The sequence below is a fragment of the Theropithecus gelada genome, chromosome 20, assembly GCF_003255815.1.
Source record: "Theropithecus gelada isolate Dixy chromosome 20, Tgel_1.0, whole genome shotgun sequence".
In the NCBI taxonomy this organism is placed as follows: domain Eukaryota; kingdom Metazoa; phylum Chordata; class Mammalia; order Primates; family Cercopithecidae; genus Theropithecus; species Theropithecus gelada.
The window spans coordinates 47,671,649-47,687,308 of NC_037688.1; the positions used below are offsets into that span (position 1 = coordinate 47,671,649).

The 15,660-nt window shown below is 51.7% G+C and overlaps 1 protein-coding gene across 3 annotated transcripts in view; it reads left to right on the plus strand.

Annotated features, from left to right (window-relative positions):
- Nucleotides 1–19: 19 nt before the first annotated feature.
- GAS8 (growth arrest specific 8) overlaps nucleotides 20–15,660 on the plus strand; it is a 29,033-nt gene continuing 13,392 nt past the window's right edge. The window contains exons 1-4 of one of the 3 annotated variants that reach the window (XM_025370856.1): nucleotides 20–139; nucleotides 8,845–8,931; nucleotides 12,455–12,652; nucleotides 13,662–13,868. In XM_025370856.1, the coding sequence (XP_025226641.1) occupies nucleotides 8,917–8,931; nucleotides 12,455–12,652; nucleotides 13,662–13,868 (420 nt within the window). In that variant the 5' untranslated portion in view covers nucleotides 20–139; nucleotides 8,845–8,916. Of the gene's footprint in view, nucleotides 140–4,790; nucleotides 4,857–8,844; nucleotides 8,932–12,331; nucleotides 12,653–13,661; nucleotides 13,869–15,660 lie in introns of those variants that run through there. The other 2 variants (XM_025370855.1, XM_025370857.1) reach the window with 2 other exon arrangements.

A 15,660-nucleotide genomic window follows, 5' to 3' on the forward strand; every position in this document is an offset into this window, starting at 1 on the left:
ACCCTCCCCTCGTGGGCCGCGCCCCGCCGCGGACCCCACCGGGACCCCGCTGCGACCTCGCGACCCCGGCCGGGCGTCCGGGGCTCCTGCGCACTCACTCGGCAGCCGCGGCCGCTTGCGTCCTCTTGTTCTCTTTCAGGTGCGTGCGTGTGGGGCGCCGGCTGTGTGCGGGCGCCCCTCGGGGCTGGCGAGGGGCACAGGAGGGCCTGACTCGGGCGGGTAATGACAGACTCGCAGAGCGCACTGGATGGTGTGAATTAACGCGGGGGGTGGGTGGGGGCGAGGACGTGCACTCGGGAGGCTGGAAGGGGCGGGATGGGGGATGGGAGGCAAGGAGAGGGCGGCGGGGCCCGGGCTGCAGAGCGCGCCCAGGCAGTTCCGATGAATCCCACCTCCCAGCAGGCGCTCAAACCCCCGCCGCGTGGGGCCGACTCTCTCAGCGCACAGAGCTCTCGTGCAGTGTCTCCTTGCTTCTCCCACTGATCCTAAGAAGAAGGTACCCTTTCAGGTGAAGAAGCACAGAGACCGTAGGGAACCTGTCCAGCGATGCAGTCGGGCGCTGAGAAGCTCTGACTCCAGGCCCGTGCTCTGCACTTGAAACAAAACAAACCAAACCGAAGTGTCAGGTAGGAAGAATTTGTTCCCAGCTGGGAGTGAAAAAGGCAATGAACTTGACAGATGGACTTGAGCGGCCCAGATTGCAGCAAAGGCTGTTTCAGAGGCCAGTGGTCCGTTCAGCTTCCACTAACCACAGTCAGGCCTCAAGGCCCTGGCTGCCCGGCCCAGCCTGACTCCTGCCCCAACTCCGGTTACGGGGGTAGTGCATGTCTTTGAGTCTGGAAGTCAGTGGGGCAGGCTTTTAGTTTCCCTGTTTCTTTAGTTTACAAAACAAACAAAAACTGCTGTTTAAAAGCCTCTGAAATGATTTCATGACCCACTGGCCTCCTCGCCACCCTGAGGGGTGCAGAGCCTTGCCTCTCAGGGAGGCAGTGGAGCAAGCTAGTGGCTGCCCTGGGAAGTGGGAACAGTGCATGGGCGTAGACCACCCAGAGTTGTTTGGGGTGGCAGGTTGTTTTTTCTCAAAATGACCACAGCAGTAGTTCTGATCCCGTGTCTTCCAGAACCTTCCATTCCCATGAAGACACCCCCACCCATGCTGCTTCTCCGTAAACATTATTGGGGCTTGGGACTGCTCTGGCCAGTAAGGGTGGCAGAAGCGATGTCATGGGACTCCCAAGGCTGGGTCTTGAGAAGCATTCAGCTCTGTGGAAAGGTTCCTCCTGGAACTAGAACTTCCTCCACGTCGTGAGGAAGCCCATGCCACATGGGAGGACACCTGTGTGTGTTACTGCTGGCGGTCCCACTGAGCTCCCCGCCAACAGCTGGCTTCAGCTGCCGAAGCGAGTGAGCCTTTGAGCTGTCCTAGGGAGGGGTGATGAGTGGGGATGAGGCCAGCTGTCCCCACTTTGTCATGGCCAAGTTGCAGATTCATGAGCAGAACAAATGTCATTGGATTAAGCTGCTGTGTTTTAGGGTTGCTTGTTACGCAGCTGTGGTAACTGTAACAGTCATCATTGTGTGTGAATGATTCCCATTTGCGAGAGGAATAAATGATACAGAGGGGGTCTTGCCGAAGGTTGTCCTGCTGGTAATCAATAGGCAGTCTGACTCCAGAGGACAGTGTCTATTTGTCTTTAACTTTTTATTAATAACATTAGCAAACACCAAAGGTAGAGAGAATGGCACAACTGACCCATATGTACCTACCGCCCAGATTCAGCGATTACTAACTCCTGGCCTGTGCCGTTGCTTCTCTGTCCTCATTCACTTCCCTCCACTGCTGGGTTATTTTGAAGCAAATTATATACACATTAGATCACTGCATTTGTAAATACTTCAATATTTATCTCTCAAAGAAAGTCCATTTGCTGGAGAATTGACTCATGCCTGTAATCTCAGCACTTTGGGAGGCCGAGGTGGGAGGATAGCTTGAGCCCAGGAGTTTGAGACCAGCCTGGGGAACAAAGCAAGACACTATATCTTCAAAAAATAAAAATAAGAACATAAGCCAGGTACAGTGGCTTGGAGGCTGAGGTGGGAGGATCGCTTGAGCCCAGGAGTCCAAGGCTGCAGTGAGCGATGATTGTATGTCTCAAAAAGAAAAGAAAAGAGAAAGTCTAGTCTTCATAAACACTCTTGTTATCCCAACATCAGGCCTTCGCTGAGTTGACGCAGTGGCCTGAGGCAGTTTACCTGGTGGATAGTGGGCGGCAGGAAGCATCAGACGTCAGACAGAGGGCAGTTGGTTTGTTTGTATTAACATTTGCTCTGGGATTTTTCAGGAAACTCAGAGCTGCACAGCTTGACACTGAATGAAAGTATCTTAAGCCATATATGTGAAGAAAAGGCTCTTTTCCAAAAATCTGAACTCAAATTCAATATGAAAAGAACAGGTTGCATTGGGCCCTGTTGGGAGCCCAGGGAGCTGCAATTCAGGACTCCCTAAATGATTCATTCATCTCTGCAGTTCATACCGACAGACCAAGCTGTGCTCTTCGCTTGTGAAAAATGAATACCCTGACTAGGCTATCCTGAGCTAACCCTCGTATTCTTGCCCTTTTTGCTGAAAGGAATTATTGTTAATATAGCTATTTAATTCAGGACTCTCATCCAGACTTCTGAAGCAAAAAGCCAATCAGCATGAAGCTGCTAGCATATTGGTTTTGTGAAGTAAGTGTTAAATAATAATAATAATTACCCTCACTGTGCTCTCCAGTGTCACTGTCTGACCACCTTATCCCAGGGGGAGGAGGCCCCCTCAGGCCAAGGGAGTCTGGCACAGTGACCAGCCAGACTTCACCAAGGCCTCAGGGCTTACTATAAATAAATCATGGCTTTGTACAAGCTGAGCCAGTGCAGTTCTTCCAACTGGCTGCTCTTCTCCAAGAACAATCAGGACTTGGGTGGGCAAGCAGGAAGTCTCTCATCACAGTGGTTCTCAGATTCCCACCACTGTGTGGGTGCCCGAGGCCTGAGCAAGCCCAGCTCCTGTGGCAGCATGAGCTGGACAGGAAGACCTAAGTCCACCAAGCCTTTCATTTCTCACCCTTTGCCCCCAGCACAACTTTCTATGAGCATAGATTCTGGAATCTTCATCCCAAGACACACAGGAGAACAAGATCTGCTGCAAGACCTTTTTTTTTCTCTTCGAGACATGGTCTCAGGTCTCACTCTGTTACCTAGGCTGGAGTGCAGTGGTGTGATCTTGGCTCACTGCAACCTCCACCTCCAGGGCTCAAACCATCGTCCCACCTCAACCTCCCAAGTAGACGACCACTTTTTTTTTTTTTTTTTTTTTTGAGACGGAGTCTTGCTCTGTCGCCCAGGCTGGAGTGCAGTGGCCGGATCTCAGCTCACTGCAAGCTCCGCCTCTCGGGTTTACGCCATTCTCCTGCCTCAGCCTCCCGAGTAGCTGGGACTACAGGTGCCCGCCACCTCGCCCGGCTAGTTTTTTGTATTTTTTAGTAGAGACGGGGTTTCACCGGGTTAGCCAGGATGGTCTTGATCTCCTGACCTCGTGCTCCGCCCGTCTCGGCCTCCCAAAGTGCTGGGATTACAGGCTTGAGCCACCGCACCCGGCCGATGACCACTTTTTAAGAAGATGTTAAAGATGACAGCTTACGGCCAGGTGTGGGGCTCACGTTGTGCTCCCAGCACTTTGGGAGGCTGAGGCAGGAGGATCGCTTGAGACCAGGAGTTTGAGACCATTCTGGGCCATAAAGCATGACCCCATCTCTATAAAAAACTTCTTTAAAAAAGCTGGGTGTGGTGTCTCACACCTGTAGTCCCAGCTTCTCAGGAGGCTGAGGTGGGAGGATTGCTTGAGTCCAGGAGGTCGAGGCTGCAGTGAGTTGTGATCACAGCCTAGGCGACAGAAGGAGACCCTGTCTCCAAAAAAAAGAAAAGAAAAAGAAAAGAAAGAAGCACCTGTTTATGACAAACTCAGCCTTCTGGGTGACGTAGATGGTTGTATGTAGGTAACAGGGTGGTTTCAGGGATGGCAAATTCACTTTAGAAATTGTAAAATGCCTAGCAGTCTTCGGAACAAGAGATTAGTTAGAAAAGGAAAGTGACAACTGTGTGTTTTCTGCAGGGCCTGTCGGAAAGTCTCTGGTTTCTCTTCATCCCTGAGGACTGGGGAGGAGGCCTTTTCAGGAAGAGCAGTTTATTTTTGTGAAAGGGATACTTCCTGATTTCAAACATTTGGAACTAAACTGGAACCTATTTTTCTTTCCTATTTCTACGTTTTTGAGGTGTGTGTAAAGCCACCAGCGCAGCAGCTGGGAGGACCCCTCAAAGCGGGGCGGGTGGGGTGAGTGAATCCCAGCGGGTAGAGTCTTTGCCCAGATTTGAATCTCATTTGGGTGATGTTTCAGAGCCCTGGGTGGCAGATGACCATTTATTCAACGGTCCTTCATTCACGCATCCAGCCACTCAGCACATCTTTACCGAGCACGTGCCCTGTGCTGTTCTAGGCGCTGAAGGATAGAAGTGAACGGTTCTCTCCTCATGGAGCTTAGGTTCCAGCAATAAGCAAAACATGTCCTGCAGCGAAAGCCTTCTGGGCTTCTGGGCTGCCGGCGAGATCTTCCCAACTTTCACTACCGGGTTCCTTCCTGACGCCCGTCTCTAGGGACGCACTCCCGCGGTTGGCAGGGCTGGGGCCCGGCGGAGTCTCGCGAGGATCTGGTGACTTCTCGCGGTAGCGCCCAGCGGTTGCCGGGAAACGGCGTGGCTTCCGGGGGGCGCGCGCGTTGGTCCAGGAGTCGCGGCTGGGCCTGTCCGCTGGCGTCATGGTGAGCAGGGGCTGGAGCGGGGCTGGGGTCCTCGGCAGCGGCCTGGAGACCTCGGGGCAGGGAGGCCTCGGTACACAGAGACCCTGGGAGTGGGAGGACTGGAGCGCTGGGTTCCTGGAATTGAGAGCTCGGTGCTCTTGTGAGGGTCTCCGTGGGGCAAACTCAGGATGCTCCTGGCCCCGGGGCCTGCCCGCACTCGGAGCTGAGACCTGGGCTGTCCAGAGCCCTGTGCTCCCTGGGGTGGTCGTAGAAAGCCCAGGACCCAGGGTCCGCAGCGCATGGTCCCCAGAAGAGTGAAAATGCGTCAAGGGGACTCCCATCCTGGAATGGGAGACTCGGTCTGTTGGATCCCTGGGACCTAGGGTTTCACCTCACAGGGGCTTTGCAGCGCACCAGGGTGCCCATTGAATAGAGCCGGGGGCAGGGATTACCCTAAGCCCTTTGGTCTCCGGAATGGAGAGCCTGGGGCACACCAGAGTGGCTAGAGATCCCTCTACACCAAGGAGGCCTGGACAGGTCCAGTGCCCTTGGAGTGCCCAGGGCACAACCTTGGGATACAGGAACCACTGTTCCCTTAGAAAGCCTGGCAGGAGTCAGGCCCAGACCGAGAAGAGGAAGGCGGAGCTCGTGGCCTCATCAGCGCCATCTCTGTCTTTCTCGTGTAAAGGGCTCTCCCTTTGTGATACAGGAATTGTCAGTAACTCAATTTCTGGGCAGGTGTGGCAGGGTGGGTTTCAGCTGGTGGGGGAGGAAAGCTCTGGGAGCCCCACCAAGTCCCTGCAGCTGGCTGTGAAGGTCCCAAATGCTAAGTGATGCTGAACCTTCCTCTGCGGCCTTTAGGGCTTTGTGATGAGGTAGCCTTCTTGGAGTGGAGGGATTAGAAAGAGAGCAGTACATTACGAATTAAGATTTAAGTGGATGAGTTTTTTGGCCCAGGAATGTTCTTCTGAAAACAGACTGTGAAAGAAACTACCAAACTAGGCCAGGAGTCTTGGCGCCGTGACTCACACCTGTAATCCCAGCTCTTTGCGAGGCCGAGGCAGGCGGATCTTGAGGTCAAGAGATCGAGACCATCCTGGCCAACATGGTGAAATTCTGTATCTAGTAAAAATACAAAAATTAGCTGGGCGTGGTGATGTGCGCCTGTAGTTCCAGCTACTCGGGAGGCTGAGGCAGGAGAATGGCGTGAACTTGGGAGGCGGAGCTTGCAGTGAGCTGAGATGGCACCAGTGCACTCCAGCCTGGCAACAGAGCAAGACTACGTCTCTAACAAAACAAAAACAAAAACAAAGGCGGGGCATGGTAGCTGACACCCGTAAACCCAGCACGTTGGGAGGCCAAGGTGGGTGGATCACTTGAGGTCAGGAGTTGGAGACCAGCCTGGCCAACAAGGTGAAACCCTGTCTCTACTAAAAATACAAAAAAATTGCCAGACAGGGTGGTGCTTGCCTGTAATCCCAGCTACTCAGAAGGCTGAGGCAGGAGAATGGCTTGAACCCAGGAGATGGAGCTTGCAGTGAGCCGAGATCACGCCATTCCACTCCAGCGTGGGTGACAGAGTGAGACTCTGTCTCAAAAAAAAAAAAAAAGAATTCAAGACCAGCCTGGCCAACATGGCGAAACCTTGTCTCTACTAAAAATACAAAAAAAAAAAAAAAAAAAAAATTAGCTGGGTGTGATGGTGGGCGCCTATAGTCCCAGCTACTTGGGGAGGCTGAGGCAGAAGAATTGTTTGAACCCAGGAGGTGGAGGTTGCCGTGAGCCAAGCCAGCCTGGACGACAGAGGGAGACTCCATCTCAAAAAAAAAAAAAAAAAAGGATAAATGGATTTAGGTTTTAATGTTTTTTAAAAATAACATTTCCACATTAAATTTGTAATTTTAAAAAAGTTACATAGCTGGGCACAGCAGCAGTTCTCTCCTGTGGTCCCACCTCCTGCGGAGGCTGAGGTGGGAGTATCAGTTGAGCCCAGGAGTTGGAGTCTTCAGTGAGCTGTGTGACCACGCCACTGCACTCCAGCTTGGGTGACAGAGCAAGACCTTGTCTTTAAAAAAGGTGACCGAGGCCGGGCGCGGTGGCTCACGCCTGTAATCCCAGCACTTTGGGAGGCCGAGACGGGCGGATCACAAGGTCAGGAGACTGAGACCATCCTGGCTAACACGGTGAAACCCCGTCTCTACTAAAAAATACCAAAAAAAAAAACTAGCCGGGCGAGGTGGCGGGCGCCTATAGTCCCAGCTACTCAGGAGGCTGAGGCAGGAGAGTGGTGTGAACCCCGGAGGCGGAGCTAGCAGTGAGCTGAGATCCGGCCGCTGCACTCCAGCCTGGGCGACTGAGCGAGACTCCGTCTCAAAAAAAAAACAAAAAAAAAAAAAAAAAGGGTGACCGAGACATGTAGACACAGAAAAGCATGGGCTGAAGACTATTGGGAGTAGCAAAGTCAGCAGGATAGGATATGGAAATTTGGTATCTGCTTGAGTGCTCTGTAAATGAGTGGCCAGACAGAACTGCTCCTGGTGTTACGCTGGTTTCAGCAACTTCCACAAGGAGGTGGGGTTAGAAGGTTCTCTCCCAACCTTGTCAAAGTTGCTAAAACCACACACGACGCCATGCGCAGTTCCGTCTGGCAGTCCATTACAGAGCTCTCGTGGTGGGTGCTGTCCGCCCAGGCTTTCTTGACCAGGCTTCTCTGAAGCAATTTTCTCTTTGGAAGGAAGGAAACTTCTGGTTGTCACAACCACTTGCGGTTATGGAGGCTTTTCTCCCTACGCGTACTGAGTGGTGTCTTGCAGGCCTTTTCCACGGTGGTTACCACGTATTGCTGCCAGCACGGTAACGTTTGGCAGTGTGGTATTGAGGCTCTTCGCTCGGAGCCCAGGGACGTTTTGCATGCACAGCAGAGGTCTTTACTATTACCAAGAAGTGAGTGGGTTTGGAATGGGTTCCCCCTCTCTTAGTGTTTGGAGACAGGGTCTCGTTCTGCTGCCCAGGCTGGAGTGCAGTGGCGCCAACATAGCTCACTGCAGCCTTAAACTTCTAGGCTCAAGTGATCCTCCTGCCTTGGCCTCCCAAAGTGCCGGGATGACACGTGTGAGCCACTGTGCCTGGTCACCATATACCAAGGAATGAGTGGGTTTGGAGTGGGTTCCCTCTCTTAACTTTTTTTTTTTAAGGTACAATTTTCTTTTCTTTCTTTCTTTCTTTCTTTCTTTCTTTCTTTCTCTTTCTTTCTTTCTTTCTTTCTTTTTTTTTTTTTTTTTTTTTTTGAGACTGAGTCTGGCTCTGTCGCCCAGGCTGGAGTGCAGTGGCCGGATCTCAGCTCACTGCAAGCTCCGCCTCCCGGGTTTACGCCATTCTCCTGCCTCAGCCTCCGGAGTAGCTGGGACCACAGGCGCCCGCCACCTCGCCCGGCTAGTTTTTTGTATTTTTTAGTAGAGACGGGGTTTCACCGTGTTAGCCAGGATGGTCTCCATTTCCTGACCTTGTGATCCGCCCGCCTCAGCCTCCCAAAGTGCTGGGATTACAGGCTTGAGCCACCGCGCCCGGCTTTTTTTTTTTTTTTTTTTTTTTTTTCTTTCTTTTTGAGACGGAGTCTTGCTTTGTCGCCCAGGCTGGAGTGCAATGGTGTGATCTTGGCTGACTGCAACCTCTGCCTCCCGGGTTCAAGCGAGTCTTCTGCCTCAGCCTCCCGAGTAACTGGGACTACAGGCACATGCCACCACGCCCGGCTGGGTTTCCTCTCTTTTCTAGAAGGAATGTTCTCCTTCTCGAAAGGAAGGTTTCTCCTTTGTGCTTCTCCAAATGCAACAGCAGGATGTGTGTGTGGTTAAGGGTGGGAACACTCAAGGCAGTGATGTGCTCCAGGTGAGCAGAAGGGCGAGCGGTTCCAGAGCCTTTTCTGCCAAATGTCCCTGGGAGCACATCAGAGCCAGCCAAGAAGGGGAAGCTGTTAGAGTCTCTCTTACTTACTCTATTATCTCCACCAAAGGCACCCAAAAAGAAAGGGAAGAAAGGCAAAGCCAAAGGCACCCCGATTGTGGATGGGCTTGCTCCAGAGGACATGAGCAAGGAGCAGGTGAGCACAGCGGGCTGTGGCCCAGTCCCTGGGTGGGCGTGGGTGGGCGTCACGCAGGGCGCATGCATGAACCTCTCATGTGGCTGCACCATTTGTCCATCTCGCCATGTGGATCCACCGTTCTGTCCAGGCCAGAACACCCGCCCCCTGTGGCCTGTGATTCCCATCAGCGGCAGAGCTTTCGGGTACACTGTGTCTTTTCAAAAAGGCAATGAGGCTGTTAAAGAACTTTGTAATAGGCCAGGCGCGGTGGCTCACGCCTGTTATCGCAGCACTTTGGGAGGCCGAGACGGGCGGATCACAAGGTCAGAAGATCGAGACCATCCTGGCTAACACGTTGAAACCCCATCTCTACTAAAAATACAAAAAAATTAGCCGGGTGAGGTGGCGGCGCCTGTAGTCCCAGCTACTCGGGAGGCTGAGGCAGGAGAATGGCGTGAACCTGGGAGGTGGAGCTTGCAGTGAGCCGAGATGGCGCCACTGCACTCCAGCCTGGGCGACAGAGCGAGACTCCGTCCCAAAAAAAAAAAAGAACTTTGTAATAGGGCGGTAGGAATGTGGAAGGACATGTTTTTCTGATCTAAAAGCTATTTTTAATTTCATGTATTCTCCTTCAGTCTTACCGGTTTTTGCACCTGATGTGTATGGACTTATCATAGTACACATACTTAGCATTCTCCTTTATTTTATTTGCCATTAAACATTATCTCAAAAAAGGAAGTTTTTAAAGGAAAGATGATTTACTTAAAATCACATCTGAATCTGATTAATCATTGGTTGTTTTTGATAAAAGTCCCAACGAGGAGTAACAGCATCAGGGCTGCCTTTTTCTTGTTGCTTATTCTGGGGAGGAGGTGATGCTTTTATAGTTTCTTTGTAGGAGTTAGTTTAAGTCCCTTCTTCATTTGGATGTAGTTAAGGGCTACAGAACATAATTATATAATTACAATTTTACCTAAAAGGCTCCTGAAGACGGCAGTGTCTGGCAAGCACGGTGCGCCCTCCGGCCTCTGCCCTGATGGACGACTGCCCGTGGGCACCTGACATGGGACATGAAGACTGTGTCAACTCGGTGTTATTGTTAATCTTACCTTCTTTAGATAGTTGTAAGATAAAAAATCAATACGAAGGAGACTGAAAGAGTCACATGACCTGAAGTTGGAGCTGGGTGGAGGTCCTTGAACAATGGTAAAGAATGGCTTTATTTGACATGCAGGAAAACCATTGGCAGTTTAAGCCAGTGGCTAAGCAGAGAGGTGATGGGGTCAGGTTTGTGTTCTGGAAAGATGTGTGGAGCTGCTGGGTGGAGAACGGATTGAACACTGCGTTGTCCCATTGTGTGAGCTGCTGCCCGTCTCCCTGTTTGCTTCCCATTCCTGGGGAGACAGGCCTTGTGGGGCAGTGGCCATGCAGTCTACTGGGCAGGCCCTTGCACTGTACATTGCACATGGAGCCGCAGACTCAGAGGGCTTCTTCAGGGTCCAGGCAGGTGGGGAGGGATGGGGGCGACCTGGAGACTCCTGCCCCGCAGCAGACGACAGTTTTCGTCAGTTCACTGCGGATTGCCCAGTGGGCCTAGGACTTCAGTGCTGTTTTTTTCTGGTTTTCCAAGAGAAGCTGGAAATCTGGATATTTATAAGAAATCTGAATATTGAGTGATGGCAAAATCTCAACACTGTGTGAGCCAAACAGACCAGTCAGAAACCCTGGTTCAGGCTCCGCACAGGAGACACTAAAGGTCTGTGACGTGAAGACATTTGTCACTGTGCTGAGGCACTGCTTGGATTCGGGGGTGCTGTGCCTCCCTCATGTGAACCTAGCCCCTGCCCGGCATCCTCAGCTCAGAACCCCTCCTGCTGCTCCTTCTTGATTGGTCATTGTCTTGTCTTCTTTTGAGGTGAGAAATGTGGTTTCCCTGTGGGGAGTGTGGTGTTGAGAAAGAAAAAGGCTTACAGTAAGTGACCCGGGGCTGTGCCCAAAAAGTAACTGATTCTGACGGAGTCTTGCTGTGTCGTTCAGGCTGGAGTGCAGTGGCGTGATCTCAGCTCACTGCGCGAACCCGCCTGCCGGGTTCACGCCATTCTGCTGCCTCAGCCTGCCCGGTAGCTGGGACTACAGGCACCCGCCACCACGCCCGGCTAATTTTTTTGTATTTTTAGTAGAGATGGGATTTCACCGTGTTAGCCAGGATGGTCTCGATCGCCTGACCTCGTGATCTGCCCGCCTCGGCCTCCCAAAGTGCTGGGATTACAGGCGTGAGCCACCGTGCCTGGCAGTAAACTGATTCTTAAGGGAAATGAGCTCCCAAGAAAGCTGGAAGCCTGTCCTACTTTTTTTTTTTCTATTTGCAGATTCGCAGTTGAACCCCCTTGAGGGTCAGGAGTCTGCTGGTTTTGTGTGTTTTTTGCTTAACATTATATCTTTAGAGGTGAATTTTTTTCATTTAGCATTATCATATGAATTTGTTTAAATGCTGCTACATCATTTGCCTGTATATGTTTTGTGTTAATGTGATATTTCTCCTAGTTGATATGTTCTAATTTGCCAACCATTTCCATATTTATTTATTTATTTTTTTAGAGACAGGGTCCTGCTCTGTCACCCAGGTGGAGTGCAGTGATGTGATCATGGCTCACTGCAGCCTCGACCTCCCAGGTTCAAGCAATCCTCCTATCTCAGTCTTCTGAGTAGCTGGGACTATAGGCATGTGCCACCACTCCTGGCTAATTTTTTTTTTTTTTTTTGTAGTGACGGGGTTTTGCCATGTTGCCTGGGCTGGTCAACTCTGGGTCTCAAAAGATCCTCCCACTTTGGCCTCCCAGAGTGGCGGGAGCCACCATGCCTGGCTGTTTGTGTATTTTTTGAGACAGAATCTCACTCTGTCACCCAGGCTTGAGTGTAGTGGCATGATCGTAATTAACTGCAGCCTCAGCCTCCTAAGCTTAAGTGACTCTCCCCCCTCAGCTTTCCCAGTAGCTGAGACTATAGGTGCCATCATGCCTGGTGAATTCAAAAAAAATTTTGCAGAGATGAGGACTTGCTATGTTGCCCAAGCTGGTCTTAGACTCTTGGGCTCAAGGGATCCTTCCACCTCGGCCTCCCAGAGTGCTGGGGTTACAGGCGAGAGCCACTGTGCCTCGCTCATTTCCCTGTTTAAACTGGTCTCAGATTATTTCCTTTTCGATATTTTTGCTGTTGTAATAATGGTGTGGGTAATATCTTTGAGCAAGATGTTCTTATGTTTCTTTTGAGAAATTTCTTAGGCATAAATTCTCAGGAATGGATGAAAGGATATAGTTATTTTATGATTATTGGTCAAATTGAAGAGAACTCTTCCATTTGCTGAATGTATTCTGTCTCTGGAGCTTCCTAGCCTTCCATTTTAACTTTTTACGTTCAGCTGTTTATTTTTAGGTGAAATTGAGTCCTCCCTCTTTCTTCCTTGCCTTTCTTCGGCCACACGCCCCTTTGCTGTGCATGGGCCCCTGCTCCGTGCCTCGCCTGACCCACTGCACCTGGCCAGGTGGAGGAGCACGTCAGCCGCATCCGGGAGGAGCTGGACCGCGAGCGGGAGGAACGAAACTACTTCCAGCTGGAGCGGGACAAGATCCACAGCTTCTGGGAGATCACACGGAGGCAGCTGGAGGAGAAGAAGGCTGAGCTGCGGAACAGAGACCGGGAGATGGAGGAAGCTGAGGAGAGGCACCAGGTGGAGATCAAGGTGAGTGGGGCCAGCCTGCCTGTGGCCACGTGGTCACCACACAGCTGCAGAGGAGCTGGACCCAGTGAGGGTGCAGGTGGGACATTTTCTGTTCTTGGCTTTAGGAGTCACAGCCCTAGAAGTGTTTTTTATAAAAGGCTGAGGGAGAAAACCTGCAGGTCCTGAGGGTTTAAAATGCAGTTTCCACAACCTGGAGGGAGTATGGGCTCTGGGGGCAGACTGGCCTGTTTGCAACTCAGCTCTGCCACTGAACACCCCATGAGCTGGGGATGCACCTCACCTCCCAGCCTTGGTGTCCTACTCTGTGCCTCAAGTGTACGGGTTTGCATAGCTGAACAGGCATGTGTAGCTGTGTACAGGTGAGGAGGCATGCAAGTGAGCAGGTGGATGCAAGTGTTGAGGTGTGTGCAGGTGAGGCGTGGGGAGGTGAGCAAGTGGGGCAGATATGTGCAGATGAGGTGTGTGTAGGTGAGCAGGTGTCTACAGGTATGACAGGTGAGGAGGTATAGTACAGGTGTGGTGCAGGGGACCAGGTATATACAGGAAGGTACAGGTGAGGAGGTATACAAGTGACCAGGTATGTACGGGTACGGACAGGTGAAGAGGTGTGGTGCAGGGGACCAGGTGTGTACAGGAATATGCAGGTGAGGGGGTGTGGTACAGGTGACTAGGTGTGTACAGGAATATGCAAAGTGAGGAGGTGTGGTAGAGGTGAACAGGTGTGTATAGGTACGGACAGGTGAAGAGGTGTGGTGCAGGTGACCAGGTGTGTACAGGTACGGACAGGTGAGGAGGTGTGTACAGGTGTGATACAGGTGACCAGGTCTGTACAGGAATGTGCAGGTGAGGAGGTGTGGTACAGGTGAACAGGTGTGTATAGGTACAGACAGGTGAGGAGGTGTGGTACAGGTGTGGTGCAGGTGACCAGGTGTGTACAGGTATGGACGGGTGAGGAGGTGTGGCACAGGTGTGGTGCAGGTGAGCAGGTGGTACTCCCTTTGCCCTGCAGGTGTACAAGCAGAAAGTGAAGCACCTGCTGTATGAGCACCAGAACAACCTGACTGAGATGAAGGCCGAGGGCACCGTAGTCATGAAGCTGGCACAGAAGGAGCACCGCACACAGGAGGGTGTGCTGCGCAAGGACATGCGGGCACTGAAGGTGGAGCTCAAGGAGCAGGAGCTGGCCAACGAGGTGGTGGTGAAGAACCTACGGCTGGTAGGTGTGGCGGGGGCACGTGGAGGCTGACAGGTGGTTGGGACGGCGAGCCTAGTGCTGCATGAACTCCTGTTTATTCAACAGCAACTGGGAATTCATGTTTTTGTGTAAGACTTCTGCATTTTTGTAATTTGTTGAAATTTTTTTTTAAAGCATGCATCCAAACAAACTCCATTTTGGGACCAAGTACACAATTCTGTTTCAGATCTCAGCAAAAAATTGACGTCCCTGAAGAAAAAAATCCAGCTTAGGATCTTTCATGTGCTGCTGACACCTGATACCCAGAGACTTTTCCTAGGGAATAGCGTCAGATGCATTTAGTAGAATGCAAACCAACCATTAAAATATCCAGTGTGTTGACTCCTGGGCAGCTGTGACAGTTTGTCACACAAGCTGGTCTGATTTTTACTTTTGAGGCGGGGGGTTTCCAGGGCAGCACTAAATTCATTTGTGCACCTGGTTGAGTGACTCACACCCGTAATCCCAGCACTTGGGAGGGTTAGGTGGGAGAATTGGTTGAGGCCAATAGTTTGAGACTAGTTTGGGTGAAATAGTTGAACCCCATGTCTGAAAATTAAAAAACCGTTAACTGGTGTGGCAGCTCATGCCGATAGTTTCAGCTACTTGGGAGGCTGAGGCGGAGGGTCTCTAGAGCTCAGAAAGTCAAGGCTGTAGTGAGCTAGGATTGCGCCTCTGCACTCCAGCCTAGGTGACAGAGTGAGACAAAACAAAAAGGAAAGAACTTACTGGCTGAGTGTCCATTAGCTGCTAGGTCCTGATCTGATCTCTGACAAAATGCCTGCCCGACTGGGTCTGATGGTCTAGAAAGGAGAGACAACAGGTGAGCTGGAAGACAAAATAAATGTGTCAGATACAACAGAGTATCTGGTGGGGAAGAGTGCTACAGAAGGAGCAAAGTGGGGAGAGGTGGGGTGCAGTTTTGTACAAGTAGGTGACCAGCTGGGAGAGGGGATGGGCCAGTGGGAAGGCCCAGAGTAACAAGGAGGAGAACGCTGGGGGAGAGGGGTCAGAGCTTGTCCGCCTTGAAAGCTGTGTGAGGAGTGGGACTTTGACCCTGGGGGAGTCGATTGCCCTCTGAGAACCTGGGCAGAGGAGAGTCGTGTCTGACTAAGGTTCTTCCTGGCTGCTGGGTTGAGGAGACTTTCTGAACACATTTGCCTCATGCCTGGAAGCAGTCCAGCCTCAACTGAATCTGGAAGAAGCTTGGTGACATTGCTGACTTTGCAGCAAAGCATAAGAGTGCTGAAGTCTTGAACCCTCCAGAATTATCTGGTCTTAACCCAGGTCCTGGATATGGTATTGTTACAGAATCAGAGTTTCCTGCTGGGTAAAAATACGGCTTTAGGCCAGGTGTGGTGGCTCACGCCTGTAATCCCAGCACTTTGGGAGGCCGAGGCGGGCGGATCACGAGGTTGGGAGTTTGAGACCAGCCTGACCAACTTGGCGAAACCCTGTCTCTACTAAAAATACAAAAATTGGCCAGGCATGGTGGCGCGCGCCTGTAATCCAAGCTACTTGGGACGCTGAGGCAGAAGAATCGCTTGAACCTGGGAGACGGACGTTGTGGTGAGCCGAGATCGTGCCACTGTACTCCAGCCTGGGCAACAGAGTGAGAATCTGTCTCCAAAAAAAAGAAAGATTGCTGCTTTAAAAATAATTGGCCGGGCGCGATGGCTCACGCCTGTAATCCCAACACTTAGGGAGGCCGAGGCGGGCAGATCACGAGGTCAGGAGATCGACACCACCCTGGCTAACACGGTGAAACCCCGTC